Here is a 21,946-nt window from a genome sequence, read left to right on the forward strand (position 1 = left end):
CTATTCCTAGGCGGGGCTGCTGGGAAGCAGGGGAGGGGTCACGAGTTGGGAGGCAAGTGCACAGAAAAGCCCGTTGGGAGGAGACAGAAGGCGAGCGCCCCTCCCTCCCCGCTCCCAAAAGGCTTACTACATTTCCCAGAATTAAGTGCGGTAGCTAAGAGTCACTCCCTGGGCGCCGCCGGACGACTTGAGACGTGAATTGGTAGTCAGCATCCGTCAGCCACCCGAGGTAGGACGCTGGTCGGGAGATCTATAGGGATTGGTTAGCGAGTGTTCGAGTCTCGCCCACATATGGTGACGACAGGCGGCGGTCTTGCTACTTAAGGCGTCGTGGCCCTGCCCGCCCCGCCTTAGCTCCCGCGCTAGAGAGAAACATGTATCGTTTCCGATCACAGCTCTTCACGGGGATTTCTGCTGCTGCCACCGCCCACTCTTACCCCCGCCGCTTCTCGCCTCTGTTGTTAGCTGAAGACTCGCCTCTTAGCCGCCCTCCGCACAGACGCACGAGTAAAAAGTGCAGCTCCATCGGCTGATCCTCGCTAAGCCCTGAGTTTAGGCGGCACCGGGCGTCCCACGATGCCGAAGAATAAGAAGCGGAACACTTCCCACCGCGGTGGCAGTGGTGGCAGCGGCTCAGGGGCAGCTGCGGCGACGGCGACGACAGCAGGTGGGGGGGGGGAACCCCGCCGCCGGCATCCCGGTTGCCGGCCGGGCTAGCGAGTCCCTTAGCCTCGGGCACCGTGGGATTTGTAGTTCCTTCCCTTTCAGACATTTGTGTTGGCGGGGCGCTTTGCTTGGCTGGCGAACTACAGTACCCAGCGTGCCCCGGCAGCAGTACCTCGCGCGATTTGGATCTGGCTTCCGAACCGAACTCTTAGGCACCGGCCGTGGGGGCGAGAAGGGGGGCGAATAGGTCCTAGGATCTGAGAGTGGGTCGGGGTCCGGGGTGAAGGGTTGCTGGGCGGGAGAGGCACTGTTTTCAGAAGCAGGCGCTTGTTCTTGAGAGCTCACCCTGACGGAGGGTGGGGCCGAATTAGGATTTGCGTCTGGGCTGTCAGTGTTCGTCTTTGACCCACCGACTCCAACATGGAGTTCTCGGGAATGCTAAACGTCCGGCGGGTTTGGCGGGGCTCTTGCGTCACGAGGCCTGGCCCTTGAGCTTTGGGGCCGGCGTGACGCAGAGGCGCACGTGTGGCATCCCATTCCACTGCCTTCTTGGGCATCCCGCGTGTCCACCTGGCTGGTCAGAGGCGTAGGAGGCTCGGGGCCACGGTCCCAGCCTAGGCTCTTTTCCTGCGCCTAACGGGCCCTGCAGAAATCCCGAGTCCCCTCCTGCTGTTGTGGCCGGGCGGTCCAGGCGACCTCCTTCTCCCAGGGGCAGAAACCGCGTTCTTCTTTGTGCCGCGTTCCATAGATTCTGTGCTCTGAGGCCGGAATAGGCGAGGTGGTGAGGAGCTCAGATTGCAGTTGGCGAAAAGTTCAGGTTTTTGTGTTCTTCCTGCAAAGTTGAAGTGTTTCCTGGATGAGTAGATGCTTCAGTGAATTAATGATTCTGTACTATTAACTATAGGGTTAAGAATAAAGGACTTCAAATCGGAAAGTCCTATGAGACACCACTAAATTCAGATCGAGTATTAAAGTTAAACTAGGTAAAGTAAATTTTTTGATTGAGATTTTGAAATTAAACACTGGAGTATTCTCAGAGGTTCTCCCATCGAAACTGCTAGCCGCTATGTATTTATCAGCACAGTTGCAAATCCGACCCTGGGAATGATATTCTTTTGTTCATTAGTGAATAGTACCATTTTCTTGTTAAAGATGTTTGGAAACTGGCATTTAAAACGCTTTCATATAGGATTTATAGCAGCATGAAAACTTGTGTTCATGTATTAAATATTTAATAATTGACAATAGGAATGGATTATTTTAAGTCCAATTTTTTGTCCTCTTCATATCACTATTTTGATTGTATGCCTTCGATATTCATGAAATTCATTTTTGATCAAGATGTAAAATACAGAGTTAGTTTGGTGTGGCATCTGATTGCTTTGGGAATTGAGGATACCTCTATACTTTTCTGCACTTAACCTTTTCCTCCTACGAAGTAAACTTGAATTCTGTCTGGAAGGCCCTTATTAATTTTAGTCTCCTTTAAGTTTACCTTCTGTTGATGGAACAAGTAAATACTGCAGAGCGGAGAGCCAGTCATTTAAAATATTGTAACGATGTTACTAATGGCTTTCTTGAATCATAAACAAACTTTTATTCCCTCTGAAACTTCCTGTCTAAGCTTCCTTCCTTCCTGGTACTAACAGAATAACCTCAAGTGGCAGTGGGGGATTGCCTTATAAATTATACCTCCAGGCCATTCCCTGATCTTTCATCAGCCTGATTATTTTCAGTTAAAAAAAAAAAAGGTATATTTAAACACTGAATTTTACCGTGTTTAAGTAAATGGAAAAGAATTCTTTGATTAGTTTATAAAATTGTACAGGCTTTAAATGTCTTTGGAAATTTACACCAGAACTTGTTAAACTCTGCTTGCCTCTGATAAATGGGGTATGCAGGTGGGATTTACTTTTTTAAAACCTTATTTTGATTTCATGTGAATATATTACTCAAATGAATAAATAATAATTGAGTAGAAGAAAGTTGTCACAAACTTGTACTAATTTATAATGACATTTGGTATTTTTAAATGACATCTAGAAGAGATGGGATTCAGATGAGATTTTAACATGTACAACCAAAAGATAACCAACTTTCCTATCACTTTAATTAGCTGCCCATTGAAAATCTTTCTAAGTTCGCCCAAAGTTTTCGGAAGCTGATAAAATTGACAAGTATGCATCCTAATCAATAGCATTTAATTTGAAGAGAGCATTTTTTGAAAAAGAACAAAACCTTATTAGTAAGCCCCCTGAGAAATAAGGACTATATGTGTCTAGAGTGCCACTTAATTACTATTACTTGGGATCATAAGGTGGGTAAGTTTGGTCTAGATATTAGGCATTCATACAGGGTTCTTTTTCTTGGTTTTTGTTTGTTTAACTTCGCTTTCCCTGGAGTCTTGGAAACTGATTGAAACTTACAGAAAGAAGCTGAGTAAATGCTATATAGGAATACGTTTCTTGGCAGTTTAGAAATAGACTGATACAAAAAGTAAAACATAGGAATTGTTGAATAGATGTTCGTGTTAATCAGATGACTCAACCATAGCCATAACTACACATCATGAAGACAATGAAGATAGGTCCAGAAATAGAGTATGATGTTGTAGATCCTTGCTTATTTGTTTACTCCTGCCCTAAGCACTCTGATTAATACGTTGTGGTATCTTGGCTTCACTACTTATTCTTTATGCTTTCCTACTTTGATTGGCAAAGTTTATTCCTTTGGGATAGCAAGCAAATTTGAAGGCCGCTTGCCACTTTATATTGATTTAAAAATCAGGCAAATCTCTGTTTTGTTAAAAAACTCTAGAAAAAAACCCTTAAACTTAGCAGGTTTAAACATAGATGACTCACTGCTCAATGTAATTCATGATTGGGTGGTACTTTTATTAATATCAAATTCCTGCTAACTCCCCCCCTCCCCCAGATAACTGTGGATTTATTTTTTTAAGTTAATTTGAGGAAAGATTCTAGTTTTAGAAAAGACTTTTTTAGTAACAGCCCTGGTGTTTTTAAAGTGTTGTATATGTTAACCTTTATTTAGAGGTGAACTATCTAACAGGCTTTTGTATTAAATGCTAAAATTTCTATTTTACTTCTTTTCCCCCCCTCTTAATTCAAGTTTTCTTTAAAACTGCCATCCCTTAATGTCTTTAATTCTTCCACATGTGGCATGTAACCTAAAAATTAACCCATTTACCATGTTTGTTTACTCCCATATTTGTTTACTAAGCTCAGTCATTCTCCTTGGAAAATACTTTTCTTAGAATTCTTATGATATATGACCTCATACTCTATTTCTGGATCTATCTTTGTTGTCTTCATGATTTAATGTCATGTTTTGGAAGTCATTTTTTCATCATAATACTAGTTTTTGACATATTTCTGAAATTGATGTGTGTTGTAAACAATTGGGGGTCTGAAAACAGGTGAATTGACTTATTTAGGAGTGTTTTAGTATGTTCTTTTGCAGTATGATCAACTCTTCTCTTAAATAAGGTTGGGTTTTTATTACTGGATTTCTCTTACATAAATTTTTAAATTCCCAACTTAAATGTTTGTATATATATATATGGTAACACAGTCATCTACTTTGACCCTCTCTTTTCTGATAGGTGGCCAGCATCGAAATGTTCAACCTTTTAGTGATGAGGATGCATCGATTGAAACAATGAGCCATTGCAGTGGTTACAGCGATCCTTCCAGTTTTGCTGAAGATGGTATGAGTTGTAAATTTGAATTTGGAACTTTAGATCAAAGGATATTTTAAGTGGAAAAATTCTTACAGCTAAAGCTATCACTACTGTTCCCTATCTGCTTTTTTTTTTTTTTTTTTTAACTTAAATTACAACAGTTGGTTTATATTATTTCTTAGGACCAGAAGTCCTTGATGAGGAAGGAACTCAAGAAGACTTAGAGTACAAATTGAAGGGATTCATTGACCTGACCCTGGATAAAAGGTAGGAGACCCTGGAAACTGTTCGTTCTGTGTCAAGGATTCTGGTCAGCCGCTGTGTATATTTTATGCACTTCTTTGATTTAACCGTTTGTTTTTCTAAAGCTTGATGTGTTTACTTTGGATGTTTTAATGTTTTTTGTTCCTTTGGCCTTTTAATGTGGATAGGAACAGACCATTAGAATTTAGATTAACTCGGATTAGTCATTATATTAGCATAATAGCACATAACTGTATTTGATTATAACTAAAACAGGTTTGTTGGGTTAAAAGTTAATCTTCAGCTAGAAAGAACAGCTAAACTCGGCTCTAACCATCTTGTCCACTAATTTTGTTGCCTAGATGACATATAGCAAAGCTAAATTTTCTTCCTTCACAGTAGTTCTAAAGCTAAATTAAAACAAAACAGAATTTAAAAGCCCCGGAGATGCAGATATGAACTCTAGTCTTTTGTAGTATTAAAAAAAAAAGTGTGAGTTTACTTAAACATGTAATACAGGAGAACATGTCTTCCATATTGAAACTATAAAATATTATGTAGTCATTTAAACTTATGGTTATTAGACAAATAAGCAGAAAAATGTTATATAAAGCAGCTTAAAATCTTTTTGTAATGTGACTTGTGTATGAAAATTAAATTACTGAAAAATGGTTAGAGCTTGATGACAATTACATAAAAAAATGATTTACAAATTTGTAAATAGAAATTGAGAGGGGAATAGTGAAGTTTTTATAAGTCATTGACCTACACTCCAACTGGATCTTTGATTTTGTTTTAAACAGTGCAAAGACAAGACAGGCAGCTCTTGAAGGTATTAAAAATGCACTCGCTTCAAAAATGCTTTATGAATTTATTCTGGAAAGAAGAATGACTTTGACTGATAGCATTGAACGCTGTCTGAAAAAAGGTAACTTTATTTTTGAGTCAGAGTCACAGAACAAAGGTAACTGTCTTTATTTTTGAGTCAGAGTCACAGAACTAAAAAGGAATTTGCCACCCTCTTTGCAGTAACATTTGTTAATGGAAAGAAAAGACTGTCTCACTCTTAACTTTAGGTGTTAAGGAATACACACTATGCTTATTCAAATTCAAAATGAGACTTGTTAGAAACTTTGGCTTTTGTTTATGTAATAGACAGCTTAACACTGGGATTGTAGATTGCCATCCTTTTTTGTATTGCAAGAAGTGATTGCTATTCTCAAAGAAGAAAGTCTTGAAAGCTTCTGTCAGATTTTAACAAAAGCTATTATTAAAAAAGCCATCCCACTTCATTTTTCTGAAATTGAAAAAGGATTATAATCACATAGTTCACTTTCCCTTGCACTTACTTAAAACATCAGTCATACTTGCGGATGACCTCATTTTCAGGATATCCCTTGGGATATTTGGATTCTAGAACTTTGTAGTAGAGATTCTGGAATTCATATTGTTGTAATCCTAGAACTTTTAAGAATGAAGAGAGACATTGAAGATTAAGTCTAGTGTCACCAGACTTCAGCTTTAGGAGCCACCAAAATTAGAAAGACTTGGGGCTCTGCCAGCTTAATTATTTTGCCAAGTAAGAACATTGTGAGAATAATGAACCTCTATCATTATCTCTTTATTAAAAAATGTTTTTAGCACCAGAAATGTGGGGAGCCCACATGCTCTTTTAAATTGAATGAGATTATTAGCTTTATGTCCTTGTTTTTCTCATTTTACCTCATGAAAAATTTGTTGATGATGCTATTTGGAAACCTTTCACCTGTTTCACCTCTCTCATTGTACAGAATAAAGACCAGGAAATGTGAGATTGGTCTAAGGTTTATATAACTTGGTGGTATAGTTGATAGCAGAGCCAACTTTTCTGAGATACTACAAAGGCTTTTTATGGAGGTGTTTACACTGAAACTGTTTTTCTATAATGGTAGTTGGATTAGATGACCTCTAAAAATTCCATTCCAGTCTGCTTATTTTACAGATTTTTTATTTGTCAGGTAATGATTTGAGTTTAAAATTTGCCCCAACCGTTTGGTGTCTGCAGTTTATGTATGATTTTAAAGAATCCTTTATTTTTAATCCCTTGTTTATTTTTTTAAAATTGGGGTGGGGGCGTGGTGGGAAGCCCTGAAGGCTTAGCCTATCTCATGGGTTGTGCACATCTGAAATGCTTAAGAGATTTATGCAGAGGCTACCTGAGCACAGTTCTGTGAGTACATGAAAGGTTTCAAAGGTCAGATCAGCTTGAAACACGTTATTTTGTAAAACAAAACATGTTTTGTTATAGTTCTTGCTTAAGATGGGTGCTAATCTCCATTTTACTGCTGAGGAAATAGGTTTTGAGAATAAATCACACGGCTAGTAAGTGGTGGATCTGGGATTTGAGTGAGGTCTGTTCTCAGAGTTTGAGTTCACTAAGATGCAGCTCATGTCAAAGCTTGGAAATACTATGGGTTTTATAAATGGTAGATGGTATTTTGGAATTGTACCAATTTGGGAAATGGTTGTTTTACTAAGTTAGTCTTCTCAAAGTAATTTTTTCCACGGTTGCACCTTGTTTTTTCTGTAGGTAAGAGTGACGAGCAGCGTGCGGCTGCAGCACTAGCGTCTGTTCTGTGTATTCAGTTGGGCCCTGGAATTGAAAGTGAAGAAGTTTTAAAAACTCTTGGACCAATCCTAAAGAAAATAATTTGTGATGGAACAGCTAGTATCCAGGCCAGGCAAACTGTAAGTATATGATATTTTAGTTTATAAATTTATCTAGGCATGACAGCCAATTACTCTGATGAATGATCTAGGAAAGTGAGACTTTTTAAACTAGTAGGTTTGTAATTAACATTTTATTCTCATTCATCTTTTAGTTTGAGTGAACTGACTTAATATGACATTTATTTTCTTTAATTTTCTTTGATGCCATAGAATAGCCCAGTTAGAGCAGATTGCTATACCTTTGAAATTGAAGGTCATGCACTGATAGGGAATACTATATTGAGTTATTTAGGATGATTGAAGAGTAGTTTTGAGGGCGCATGGATGGCTGAGTTGGTTGAGTGCCTGACATTACCTCAGGTCATGATCTCACAGTTTGGGTTTGAGCCCTACATTGGGTTCTCTGCTCTCAGTTCAGAGCCTGCTTCCAGTCTTCTGTTCCCCTCTCTCTCAGTCCTTCCCCTGCTGCTTGTGTTCTCTCTCAATAATAAAACGTTAAATAATAATCAACATTAAAAAAATAATTTTGATTGGAACTTAAAGAAGTGATCTAACAGTGTTTATTGGGTGGTTATTATTTGCTATTAAGAAATATAATAGGTGTTAAAAAAAATGTCTGCTGTGGCTTACAAGTCCTTATAAAAAGGTGACTGCTATATTTCCATGGGTGGATTTGGGTTGATTTAGGAATCTGTAACTTGTGAGATCCTCATCTGGTTTTGGGGCTTGAAAAACCTTTCATTCTCTTAATTGTTTCAAATTTATTACTTATACCAGTTGACTTTAGATTGTGGGGGGGGTTTGTTTGTTTTTGGTGTGCTTAAGTGATTATCACAAACATCTTTCTGAGTTTAGAAAGTGGATTTGGATTTTAATGGATTTTAAGAATTTTAATGCATCTTAAGAATGTAATCTTAGTAGATTTGAATCATGAGCTGTTTTCCTAACGAGGACCAGTTCAAGTTTGAAAATTTTTAATACTTTTAATACTGATTTTTCACAGTAGCTTTCTCTTTAATATAACTTAAAGTAATTGACATTGGCCTTTATATCAGTTAAATCCTGAAATCTTGGTGGCTTAATAAAAGTTTATTTCTTGCTCATGTCACTGTGTAAGTTGGCAGAGACCCTGGGCGCCCACCCTGTGGCCCTACCCTACCTTTGGGGAAAGAGAGGGCACCTGTGCTCAGGCCAGAGCATATCCCTCTAGGGGCCAGGTCCTTGGTCTACCAGCTGTATGGAACCTGGGAGTAGTGAAGCTGTTTCCCCAGAGGCAAAGAAATAGAATTTTGGTGACTTCCTAGGAATCTCTGCCCTTTAGTGTTTAGTGATCCCAAAATAGCGATTTAAGCATTTACCGTTGACATCTCCCCCCCCCCCCCACCGCCTTTTGGGTAATTTCATGCAAACTTTAAATCATGCAGGATTGGAGAGGTGTTTTTGAAATGTTTGACAGAAAACACTGCTGGGTGGGTGCCTGTAGTGATCCCTTAATTTTCATCGTGTGTGTTTGTTGTCATTCTTTCTTTTAAGTATGTTTGATGCTTGCTGTGAATTCGAAAGAATACTTGACAATCCTCATATTAGCAGAGGAATGTAAGCAGTTCTAATTGTTAAGCTACATTTTTTCTCTTTCAAGCAGCAAAGGAGAGATGTGGCTTTGCCTGAGCTGCTTGCTCAGGACAAGCAGTTACAGATTGAAAGTTTTCATTACTGAGAATAATACCTAGATTACTTTCTAACTTTAGCAGTGTCCAGTTTTTACCAGGATGAAATAATGGAATTAAAATAGTGACACCAAACTGATTGATGCCACAATAGTCCTCATAGTACTAGAACCAAACTAACTGAAACCTGGGTGTGTGAATGGTGACTTTAAAGACTTAACGCTTTAGGGGCACTGGGAACAACAGGAGAATTTTAATGAAAACATGGAGAAAAGGGAAGTGGGCATAATAAAATCCCACAAATCATAAACTATTTTCATATGATCTGTTAGAGCAGTGTTCTGAAAATTAATGGCTCCCATTTATGCTGCAAGCACATGGTTGTATGTAAGTTTTGTAATTTGAGTCCATTTTATTAGGTAACTTATACCTTTGTAGTCCTTTATCGGCCCCTTGTTTCCCCCTAACAAAAGGCGGTTACAGGATTCCTGACCACTTTTCAGTATCCTGGGAAAACAGTGGGATCTGGATTAATGAGTTCCTTCTTTAGGTGGAAGTTGGAGGAGAGCTATTTAAATTGGGGATTTCTGCTCCTGGTATGCTTATGTCTTGGAAAATGGTTTTTTTCTGAAAGTTTTCGTAGTAGAGTCTATGTAAAAACAAATGAACATAAATGGTTTTAAAAGCCTTATAACAAATTTAATGTGTTTTAAGGATTCTTAATAGAGTAGGCTTCTTTATCTCCAATGTGCAAACTTCATCTCTTTCTTTGAATTGGAGTTGGAAGTTTGAAAATGATCTGCTGGATTAATGGAAGAAGACACGAGAGAAATAGAACTTTCCCATACTTTCAGTTTGGTAGCAGAACTTAGGCTGAGACCCACTTCCCTTAACTCTTGATCCTATATTCTCTCTTTTTTTTATAGTATGCATAGGACCAATATAGTCATGTAGTTAAGAAAATTTTCACTTTGAATTATAAAAGTAGGAAGATACAGAAATAAGAAAATTATAAACATTAATGTCTATATTTACTTTTTTTTTTAGTGTGCAACTTGCTTTGGTGTTTGCTGTTTTATTGCTACAGATGACATTACTGTAAGTAGAAAACCTTTGACTCCACTTATTTGCACATTTCAAATTTAAGATGATCACCTTATTTAATGTTCTTATGCATTAGGAGCTGTATTCAACTCTGGAATGTTTGGAAAATATCTTCACCAAGTCCTATCTCAAAGAGAAAGACACTAATGTTATATGCAGCACCCCTAATACCGTACTTCATATCAGCTCACTTCTCGCATGGACATTATTATTGACCATATGCCCAATCAGTGAAGTGAAGAAAAAGCTTGAGGTGTAAGTATCTTAGTTTCATATTTTATGAAAACATTTTTTGACATGATTGGCTGTGTTCACATAGTAATGACTAACTGTTTTTTAGGCATTTCCATAAACTTCCAAGCCTACTGTCTTCTGATGATGTAAACATGAGAATAGCTGCTGGTGAATCTTTGGCACTTATGTTTGAATTGGCCAGAGGGATGGAGAGTGTAAGTATTTGGTGAATAGAGAAAAAGATTGTATCATGAGGACCACTATTCTATCATTATCTTCATAATTAAGAGTTGGATGATAACTTGGGAGTATGGCCAACTTGAGAAACAGGTGATTGATTGCTTCTAGGCATAGCAATATTAAGAGCATACATCAGTAGGAGTTGGTAGAGCAGCAATTTGAGTATAGCTTATTATACTTAACTCTTGCTGTCAACTCAAGTTTAGAGACACTGTTATCATGGAGAGAGTTGTTTACTACAATCTGTATGGAACTGCTTGGATTTCTCAGACATAGGACACATTCAGGTGATTTAGGCATGGATGCTTTATAATAAATGTCAGACAAATGGATGAAATACTAAGTCAACATAGGTTTGAGATCAGGGAAATTTAATCATTGCTGTTTAATGTCTCTAAGCCAAAGCTGGAAACCAACATGGACTTTAGACTGGGACATGTGCTTTGCAGTTCCCCACCCACTGTCTGCCAGTGATGTTTGTTACTCAATTTGGCTCTCAAAGGTATTGAATTTGTGATAGTGACCAAGTTTTCTGGATTGCCTGGTACTGTTCTAAGGTTAGCTTTAACAGTCCTGTGTTACAGGAAACCTCTCATCTCTGGCTAACTGGGTCATTTGGTTACCCTAGTTTATATCCTCTGTTGTGAACCTTCGGTTACTTACTAGGTGCTTTTTAACATAAAGACAAAGAGTGTACTTCTGGAATGAAACCTTTTCTGGAATTAAATGTGTTACTTAACAGTGAATAATTCCAAATAGGATTAATAATATCTCTGTTGCCTTAGTCCTTCGCATTCCATTCTAGTCCTGTGTTTATAAATAATGTTTAGGCTTGGAGCGCCTGGGTGGCTCAGTTGGTTAAGCATCTCACCTTGACTTCAGTTCAAGTCATGGACTCAATAGTTTGTGAATTAGAGCCCTGCATCGGGCTCTGCGCGGTCGGTGTGGAGCCTACTTGGGATTCTGTCTCTCTTTCTCTCTCTGCCCCTCCCACAGTTGCTTTCTTGCTCTCTCTCTCAAAAAAATAAATAAAAATAAACTAAAACGCAATAATGTTTAGGCTCTTAAAACTTCTATCTAGGAAGTGTCTTTGTTAGGCCTCCTCTCACTTCACCCTCCCCCCCCCAACCTTTTTTTTTTTTGAAGGATAGCAGGTAGGAATGGAAAGAAGCTATTAATGCTGTCAGTAGCAAATGAACATACTTAGGAGAAATTGGACTCCAGTTTAGCAGTCAGTTTAATTTTATTGAGCTACTTAATGGCTCCTTAACCTTAAGGCATTGAAGCCAGATGTTCCAGTTTTTTAATTTTCTGTTACTCTACTGGTTAGAGATGGTAATTCCTTTGCTTTTTTCATTTGAACTGTATCTTAAGAGTAAAGTAATACTACAATTTAAAGTATACATGTTGAATTTTTAAAAAAAATTGTGTAAACATACATTTATTATTACCCATATATCTTCTGTTCTCTGGGTTTAATAAATCGTAGGAGATACCTAGGAAGTAGAACTCAGGTCAGGTTAAACATGTTTGGATAAGTCCTGACCTAAGGACAAAAATGAACTGAGTTACAGAACAGAATCTAGTGTTTTGTTTGCTATTTTTCTGAAGTAAGCTTCTTGAAAGGAGTGAGTTTGTGGTAGTGGTGGGGATAGATGTAGGGCGTTCAAAAAATTAATTAAACCAAGTGTTGATGAATACATAGCCTGATTTAAATCGTGGTTTTAGTGGCAAATGTATGGTATTGAAATATTCAGAGCCTTTTGCTAACATAAGTTGTTATGTGTAATCATGAATTGTGAGAGCTCTCTCTCTAGTTTATAATGCATATTTGCTCTAGAACCACATCGGTAAGAGTGTGCTCTGGAGCCACATTTCCAGGTTCAGATCTCTTTTCCACCCTTACTAGTTGGATGATTTGGGCAACTTCTCTATGCCTCAGTATCAGTATTTTAAAATAGAGAATAAAGTAGTAACTATCTCATAATGTTGTTGAGAATACATGATAGGTACAGTGTAAGTGGTAGCTATTACTGTAACTGTTCATTAAACTGAATATTACTCCCTCCTCTCTGGCAGTGGTCTAGTAGTGGCCTCTTAGAAGCTCTCTGGGCTTAAGATGACTATTTACTAGGCAGAGTTACAGATCTTGGACGCCACATAACACGCTGACCCAGGAATACATACCAAAATATAACATAGACCTTTCTTGATTCTCCCATTAGTATCCCCCACTTAACCTGATAAAGGAAGTGCTATAGGAGACAGACAGGTGGACGTTCATCCTTGTGTGATAAATGATTCTGTTATTTTCTTTTTATATTTGTTAGGAGTTAAGGTGTTTATTTGTATCTCCAAGGGCCCATTTTTCATTTCTCCCTGGATAGATACATAGTTTTACTATATAGTTGTTTTAAACTCTAAGAAGTTGGCTTTTGGATGCTATTTAGGGACTGTTTTTATTTTACGTTTTCTTTTTGATGCCCAAACATGTTACGGAGACATTTCCCTACAGTATTTAACATTTGTTTTTTCCAGGTTAGTACTATATTGAACTCAGTGATTGATACTGTACACTAGATTGAGTTTTATCAGTTGCAGAGATCAATTATAGTGGGATTTATTAACCTCTGTAGTGTTGGGCAAGTTGGGCTGTGTAATTTTTTTTATTGGGAGTAGGGTGTAGTCTTGTGCATTTTAGGATGTTTAGCAACATCTCTGGCCTGTACCCATTAGATGTCAGTAGCAACTGCTGCTTCCTCAGATGTGACAACTAAAACTGTCCCTAGACATAGCCAGATGTCCCCTGGTGGGGAAGACTAGCAGTGGTTCTTGGTTCTTAAAACAAGTTAAGGTAATATGCAGAGTTTTCTTAATTTTGTTTATTTTCTTATATGTATTTTAAGATTTTCTATACATTTTTCTTTGAGAATACCATAGCAGAATGAAAAGCCAGTGAAATGAGTATGTTCCAGTGTCTGAAATGTACTTGTTTCTACAAGTAAAACTATTATGACAACATCACATTCATTGGGATTTATGTACATAGAGATAAACATTAACTTTAAATCTGTTTTAGTAAAACCTCATCAGCTTTGGCGGTAGATTTTCCAGATGCAAACCTTAACATTAAGGTATTGTTCCAGTTACTCAGACATAGAAGGTTGATTTGGAACATTTGAAGAAAACTTGTTGAAATAGTTAATACACAATCTCTAAAATATTGACAATAAGAAAATATGTACTTAAAAGTTAGAGTATCAGTGTGGTAATTTTCCACCAGTAATAATATATTTTAAATAATAAAATTTCTACCAGTTTAATAGTCTTTTTCATTTTAGACATTAAAAGAAATTGCATTTACACTTTTTGAACTTGAACAATTATATATACAATTTGAAGAATATCCAGAATAAGAATTACTTATTTTAATATAATAAGTTAAATGATTATTACAGCTAATGCAAAAAAATATTAGACAGCCATGAATATTTAGAGCTGGAGATTGTTTACTTTCTGGCTTCTCTAAGTGCTCTAGTTTTGGTCAGCTAAATAACTTTGAATCGTTTCTAATGTGTTTATAAAGTGTACTTAAGGAATAAAAATACTCAAAGATACTTCTTAAAAGGATAGCCGTTCTTAAACTGTAACAAGGAAGCCCACAGTCAAATCAGGGCAGTAGCAAATAGTAATACATTTTTTGGCTTCTCTTCAGAAGGGATTAAAATATCTTCTTAGCTTGTATAGTTGAGGTACTTGACTTGTGCACCTGATTTAAATGCTTGCTTAATTGAAATATGGCCAGTAAATTAGAGATTAGGTATTTTAAGCATTAGTGATAGCTTATACTTGGGGAACAAGAATATTTGGAATTTGGGGATTGTGTGCCTTGGGGACTGAAGAGCCAGAGGATAGAAGCTGTGTTGGTATTTGTGGAATCTGACTTCCACTGAACAACTTTGAAATCCCAGCAATGTCTTGATGGTAGGAACACAGTAAGTGTTTGTTGAATGTATCTGGATATGCTTGGCAGGGGAATGTTAGTTGTTTGGTGGTAGCGTATCATCTTGTAGTCAGCATTTCCAGATTACAGTTGTCTCCTGATATGATAAATGTGTGAATAAGTGACTATGTGCCAAGATCTCTAAAGAGCTCAGAGATGTGTGGTGCTCTTTTTACCACTGCTGCCTGATTTCCAAAGTGGACTGTTCTTTGTTAGCGCTAGGAAAGGTTGGGGGGGAAAGGAACCCAATAATAAACTAAAATGGTTTTTCATCACCAGGACTTTTTTTACGAAGACATGGAATCTTTGACTCAGATGCTTCGGGCTTTGGCTACAGATGGAAACAAGCACCGGGCCAAAGTGGACAAGAGAAAGCAGCGGTCCGTGTTCAGAGACATCCTGCGGGCAGTGGAGGTTGGTCTCTTAATGCTGTAATGGCTGCCCGTTTTGGAATGAGATTGGTTTGGTCTAAACGTGACAAGTTGGGTCCTTTTGTTGATTGAACTTCACCTTTGGTCAAAGTAGTTCCTCATTTTAAGCCTGCAGTGGGTTTTTAACAAGGTAAATTTTTTTTAAACAAAGGCAAATTTAATTTTGATGCATAAAGGTACTTTTTTCTTAGTTTAAAAAATATGAAGATTCTTGTTACAAAAGTGTATTTCACTTTGTTGCACTTGCCATCATTTAAACAGTGGTGCTTAGCACATCCGTATTTATGTTCAGTACAGTGTTCCCTGTGAATAGTGAATTACTGCCTACCCTTCAATACTTTTAAGCAAAGACCTTTGTATTGTCCCTAGGAAGCCGAGGTGCTAAAAACGGAGTAACAAAACCTAGCATTTAAGTAAGGTTTTAAAAATCATCTGATACTTGAGTACCTTGTATAGTCTTCTAACCTGTTTCAATCTGCCTGACAAATAAATTGATTTAGAAACCTTCGGGGATTTGAATAGAATGCACGGTTAAAAGGAACTGCAGGTTAGGGGCAGTTTTACTGTGGCGAATAGCAAAGTCTTTAACATTTCCTTTTATTTCTTTTTTTTTTTTTTCTTTTTTTTGGTTGGCCAGGTAAGAACTATTTCCTGAATATAAAGGATAAATAGCTCAGGCTCTTACTATTCAATAGTGCAGCTCATTTAAGAATAAATATGTCACCAAAGAGTCTTCAGCCTGGTGTGTGTGTGAAAATTTAGAGTGGTAATTAAAAAAAAATAAAGAGTTAAGACCCCATTTAGGTCCATTTTTGAACTGTTCCAGTGATTCTCATCCACAGCCTGCTTAAGAACTTTCTTCATTTTAATCTAAATAAAACTTAGGGTATAAATTAGTATAGAGATCTTCAGGGATCTATACATTTTGGTTAATGCTAACTGTAATTACATTATAGTAATATTTTATACTTAACTCTGGTATTTAGAATCTGAAAAATAAAATCCCCAAGCTCGAGCAGACATCTATAATAAAAATTGATCCTTCTGATCTTCTAATTTTAGTGTGGTGGTGTCCCCAAATTAAGCAAGACATTTTCTTGAATAGCTGCAAAATATTCCTCTATTTGGATAATGTCACCACCAAAGATAACGACGTGTTCTGTGTTTTCTGGATTAGACTTGACGTCAGATTTTCTGTCTTGATGCGTCCTTTCTGGATAATAGATTTTTAAGGATCTGAGCAGACCCTGTTGACCAGCCCCTCAGCCTGAGCAGCCACAGCATGCAGCACGGATTCTCCTGAGAAAGACACAGGCAGCTCGCAGTGCACACCAGCCTTAACAGGCCTCTGCTGTGCCTCCACCCCTGCCTACCACCTACTACAAGTGAAGCCGTTTCCTTACCTCATAAGTCTTCGTGCAGTGCTCTCCCTCCCAGGCCTTCTCCACCCTCCCCTTTCTACCTCAGGATTTCCCCTCCTTCCAGCCCTTTGCCTGGGTTCCCGTCCAGCTTCAGCCTCAGTGTTCCTCATAGCCTTGCTAAGTGTTCTTGTTTCTTTGCTTTCTCTGAAGGACCCTTCTTCCTTGATGGGTCTTTTAAATGAAGGTAGTTAAACTGCTGTAGAGGAGAGTTCTCCATTTTGGTGTGCTTGTTGCTGCCTGTCATTTCTTTTCATCTGAAAATCTTTCTTTAAGCTCATGTGTTTCTTAAATCAGCAAGCATTTAGTATGTTAAGTGCCTTGACATACAGTTTTCTCATTTCTGTTCCATTATAACACTTAAGCATTACAGTTCTCTTTTTAAGGAAACATGGAGACCAAAGGCATAAAGAGAACAGTAAGTAGCAAAGCTGGAATTTGAACCCACTGTACTGTGCTATCAACAGGGCCGGGTGCTGCAGATTGGTCAAGTGAGAAAGTGAGGGAAGTATCCATTGGATTCTCCATTTGGTCATTGCTGGGTGATGTTTATAAGAGCAGCTTCAGTAGAATGATGGCAAAAAGCTTGACTGAAGTGGATTGGAAAGTGAAGGAGTGGAGATGTTGTGTTTTGACTGTTTTTTTTTTTTTTAAAAACGTGGCTGTAATTGGTAGAGGAAGAGAGTTGATCACTGGATTTTGGGAGGATTTGTTGTTGTGTTTTGTTTTAGTTGCCGGGTGCTGTTTACGGGAGAAGGAACCAGTGGAGAAGGGAGCATTTGAAAATATAAGTGATAGATTGAGAGTATGAGGTAAGGAGTATGGTTTGCCTTGAATTGGAGAGATTTAGGAGAGAGGACTAGATTATGACGCCGATGAGTTTAGAGGGAACTCTTTCCTGGTGTCTCAGTGATTCTGAAATAAGAAAGGCTGACGTATCAATCCTCCTGGGTTTGTTTTCAGTTGTAACAGACCAGGCATTGTTAGTGCTTCACAGACATGCTTTATCTTACACTTCTAATAACTCTGTGGTATAAGTATTGAAGGCCCCACCTTACAGGCAAGGGATCAGATCCAAAGGGGTTAAATCACTTGCCAAAATGACAAGCCAGTGAGTGGCACACCCATGAAAGTCTAGAGTTCATGTCCTTTTCTATTGCATTATATACTGTGCCTGCTGAGAAGAAAGGGGCCTAGACAGATGTGGGGAAGGTGATTGGAGTGGTCAAGTTCCATCTCCTTTGTCCTGTCCCTGTGGTGATCAGCTGCTCTCTTCCTGGTTACTCTTTTGTAATCATGATTCATTAAAGAATGGAGCAGCCAGTTTTTTTTTTTCGTCCTAAGATCTGCCCCCATTCTAGGTGACTCCTCTCTGCATTTGGAGAACCCTTTCCTGTATTTGTTTCAATGATCTTTACTTTCATTTCCTTTATTCAGTTGATTCCCTCTCATGATTGTACTTTAGAAATTGTCTTCTGGCAAAATTGCTCCATCTCTGAAGTCTTAAACTCCATGTGTTACCTCTCGTTTTTCCTTAAGAAGCCTGCTCTTAGACCCGTAGAGGCCTCTTGTTGCTGGTTCTCTACTTTTGGTTGGTCTGTTCATCCCACTCACCTTCGCTTCTTTCCGTTGACCCCCGCTTCCTTTGAGTTCCACCACTGGTGTGCGGGGCCATCTTGTCTTCTGACTTGTCTCGCAGCCTCCTCCTCCTCCCTCCCTCCCTCACCCTGCGTTTGTAGACCAGTACAGATCTCTGGTTTTTTTTCCTTCAAGTTTGCTGAGTGCTATTGAAATTTAAAGACATTCACAATAATGTGGTTTTGCCAGTAACATTTATCCAAACGTAGTTGTGCCTTCAAGTCTACTATAATTAGGCAAGTTCTACATCCTTATAATAAGATATTACTTGCTAGTTTATTCATGTCTCAGGGATGGGGAGGTATCAGAGTTACCAGTCTACACCATTGTGTTTACTTGTAAATGTGTCCATTGAGAAATTGTGTTTTTGTAGCATCTTGGGAAGCCATCTTAATTCTTCTTCTGTTGACTAGGAGCGGGATTTTCCAACAGAAACGGTTAAATTTGGTCCAGAACGTATGTATATTGATTGCTGGGTCAAGAAACATACCTATGACACCTTTAAGGAAATTCTTGGATCAGGAATGCAGTACCATTTGCAGGTGAGTGAGTGACCTCTTTTCTGTGTGTTTGTTTTTGAATTAGGGAGCTGTTTGGAATGTAGCTCACTTAATGGGCTTTTGAAGTTAGTTGGATATGCAGATGCTTTCAGCATGATACAAAGCTGCATTTATTTTTTTAAAGTAGAATTGAGTAAGTATGCAACTGTTTTATTGTATAAATCTGGTGGAGCATCTGTAAGTTTTGTAGAGGGCTTTTGCTTATGTAACTTTCTGGGATACAAGGCATTGGAAACAATTTAGTCTCATAAAGAGAAAGCAAGTAAGTGATCCAAGTTCTAATTTATAAGCTCCATATAACTTCTGTTAATCAGATTTCACTTTATATAGTAAAAAAGAGCTGATATTTGATAATGAGCCTTATTTTATTAACTTTCTGTTTACTAAAGTCAAATGAATTCCTTCGTAATGTATTTGAACTTGGACCCCCGGTGATGCTTGATGCTGCAACACTTAAAACCATGAAGATTTCTCGTTTCGAAAGGGTAGGTATTGTTTTTGTTTTCATCAGAACTCAATGCCACAAAGAAAAGTAGACTGAGGCTTTGTTTCCACCAGGTGATGGGTATTTAGCAGAGTCTATGGGCTTGTAGTGCTTTATGATGTTTCAGACACAGAATAGTTGTATTAAAATTGTAGAAACTCTACTGTATTCAGAGTATGGGGAGCTAGAATGAATAATTTTTATCCATAATCCCATTAACACAGAAATTATTTTCCTTTCTTGTCTTCTTTTATTCTGTTAAGTTTTTATAGTTATGAATAAGTACACAGTGTGTCTTTTGTATCAGATAACTTAAACCTACTTAGTAAGTTGGTTAACATTAAATACTAATTAATGTAATTTCACTTAACATCTCCAAAATCCTTAATTATATTTTTATGTTTTTACTGAGGTAAAATTCACATAACATAAAATAAACTATTTTAAAATGTAGAATTCACTGGGGCACCTGGGTGGCCTCAGTCTGTTAAGTGTCTGACTTGATACCAACTCAGGTCATGATCTCAAGCTTTGTGAATTTGATCCCTGCATTGGGCTTTGTGCTGACAGTGTGGAGCCTGTTGGGATTCTCTCTCTCCCTCTGCCCCTTCCCTCCTCATGTGTGCATGTTCTCTCTGTTTCACTCGCTCGCTCTCAAAATAAATAAATATTAAAAAAGTGAAGTGTGCAATTCAGGGCATTTAGTACACTCAACAGTGTTGTGCATCTGTCATCTCTGTCTAGTTTCAAAATATTTTCATCACCTCAAAAGGAAACTTAAATCCATTAAACATTCCCTTCCCACTCCCCTCCCCAAGCTGCTGGCAACCACTAATGTGCTTTCGGGATATACCTATTCTGGATATTTCATGTAAATAGACTCCTATACCATGACCTTTTGTGTAGCTTTATTCATTCAGCATTATGTTGCCAGTGTTCAGATTATAGCATGTTCCAGTGCTTTAGTACCTTTTGTGGCTGAATGATACTCCATTGTGTGGGTACACCACATGATTATCCATTCATCACTTGATGGACATTTAGCTTGTTTCTGCTTTTTGGCCGTTGTGAATAGTGCTACTCTGAGCATTTGTGTACATGTTTTTGTTAGAGCACATGTTCTCATTGCTTTTAGGGATATATCTGGGAGTGGAGTTGCTGGGTCACAGGGTAGTTTTGTGTTTAACTTTTTAAGGAACTCCCAATCTCTTTTCTACAGCAACTGAACCATTTTGCATTCCTACCAGTAGTTCCAATTTTTATATACTTATCAACACTTGTCATTCTGACTTTTTTGTTTTTGTAGTATAGCCATACTAGTGGGTGGGGAGTGCCTAACTATATTTTTATAGACTATAGTTAATCATTTTTATAGCCACATAAATGATTATTAGGTATTTTAATATTAATATCTTTACATTTCTCTTTTGAATTCTTTCTTGGAAAAAATCTTTATATGAGAATACAGGGCTGGATTATGACTCTTTGATTAGTACTGCCGAATAACCTTCTAAAGTTATTCTATCATTTTTAATTGTTTCCAGTAATGAATGAAGGCATGTAGCTATTACACACACATTTCACAACATTGAGTTTTATGATTTTATTTTATTTTATTATTATTATTTTTTAAATGTTTTATTTATGTTTGAGAGAGACAGAGACAGAGTGGAAGCAGGGGAGGGGCAGAGAGAGAGATACACACAGAATCTGAAGCAGGCTCCGGGCTTTGAGCTGTCAGCACAGAGCCTGATATGGGGCTTGAACCCGCAAACTGTGAGATTATGACTTGGGCTGAAGTTGGACACTCAACCAACTGAGCTACCCAGGCACCCCTGAGTTTTATGATTTTAAAATGTTGCTACTTTAATTGGCATTGCAATGGAACCTTGTTTTTTTTCTTGCTATTTTATTAGTAGGATATTAGATATTTTGGATATTTTGTTTACTTTGGTTCATGATTTATTTTTTCTTTGATCAGATTAAATGATGCGGTTTTAAAATTTTTTTATATTTTATATTAATCAAATGATTAATATTTCTTAATATAGAATAGCCATCATGTATTATGTGTTAATCCTCCTGCCTTGTTTTTTTGTATGTGTATTTTATAAACATTTCAAGTATTTTTAAGGGCTAGATTAGTTAATTTACATTATCATTTTTGTCCTTTATAAAAATATTTTAAGGTTTAGTGATTCATATGTATTTCCTTTCCTTCATTTCAGCATCTTTATAATTCTGCAGCCTTCAAAGCTCGAACAAAAGCTCGAAGCAAATGTCGAGATAAGAGAGCAGATGTTGGAGAATTCTTCTAGATCTTCAGCACTTGAAGACCACTTTCTAATTTTTTTTTTGTAATTTCTAATGTATTTAAACTAGAGATAGTTTTTATCTTAGATTAACATAGATAGCTTTTGTAGCAGGGGTTATATTATAATTTAATGTACAGTATTTGCAAATGGTGAGTTCTGATTGTTGAATATTTTCTGTAAATATAATCAGTAAACATAAATAAAGTATTTGTAATGTTTGGCCATTTTCTATTTATGAAGAGAGCAAAAATAGGTATTGCACTTGATTTCATACTGAGGAAACCTATTATCCAAGTTTAAATTTCTTAATACTGTGGTTGTCCAAAAACATTGGTTATAATGATGTAAATATACAGGGTACTTAAAGATACTAGACAAGTGCTGGATACAATTTTGGGAGCTAATTCTTTTGGAAAAGCTGCTATATTTTAATTATTCAATGGGACCTAATGTTTGTTTTGTCACTGGGATGGACAGAGAGAATTATACCACAAGACCTTAGTGCTACTCTGAAAGGCCATTTGGTCCAGCTGT

The 21,946-nt window shown here is 37.6% G+C and overlaps 1 protein-coding gene across 1 annotated transcript; it reads left to right on the forward strand.

The window, feature by feature from the left end:
- Positions 1 to 349: 349 nt before the first annotated feature.
- On the forward strand, positions 350 to 21,643 carry IFRD1 (interferon related developmental regulator 1). Its single transcript, XM_039256912.1, has 12 exons — positions 350 to 667; positions 4,289 to 4,393; positions 4,549 to 4,633; positions 5,413 to 5,537; positions 7,179 to 7,336; positions 10,033 to 10,083; positions 10,166 to 10,344; positions 10,430 to 10,538; positions 14,846 to 14,980; positions 18,467 to 18,595; positions 19,003 to 19,098; positions 21,326 to 21,643. Exons 1-12 carry the CDS (start codon positions 577 to 579, stop codon positions 21,413 to 21,415), a joined length of 1,353 nt encoding a protein of 450 aa, XP_039112843.1. The 5' UTR covers positions 350 to 576; the 3' UTR covers positions 21,416 to 21,643.
- Positions 21,644 to 21,946: the final 303 nt, after the last annotated feature.

This window comes from Hyaena hyaena, unplaced genomic scaffold, assembly GCF_003009895.1.
Source record: "Hyaena hyaena isolate Hyena2069 unplaced genomic scaffold, ASM300989v1 scaffold_594, whole genome shotgun sequence".
Classification (NCBI taxonomy): Eukaryota; Metazoa; Chordata; class Mammalia; order Carnivora; family Hyaenidae; genus Hyaena; species Hyaena hyaena.

Bases quoted from the DNA above. Each gene is read 5' to 3' on its own strand.
- IFRD1 (XM_039256912.1), top strand. From the start codon at position 577: ATGCCGAAGAATAAGAAGCGGAACACTTCCCACCGCGGTGGCAGTGGT. The intron at 7,337-10,032 runs GTAAGTATATGA...TTTTTTTTTTAG, and splicing joins GTATCCAGGCCAGGCAAACT to TGTGCAACTTGCTTTGGTGT. The intron at 19,099-21,325 runs GTAGGTATTGTT...CCTTCATTTCAG, and splicing joins AGATTTCTCGTTTCGAAAGG to CATCTTTATAATTCTGCAGC.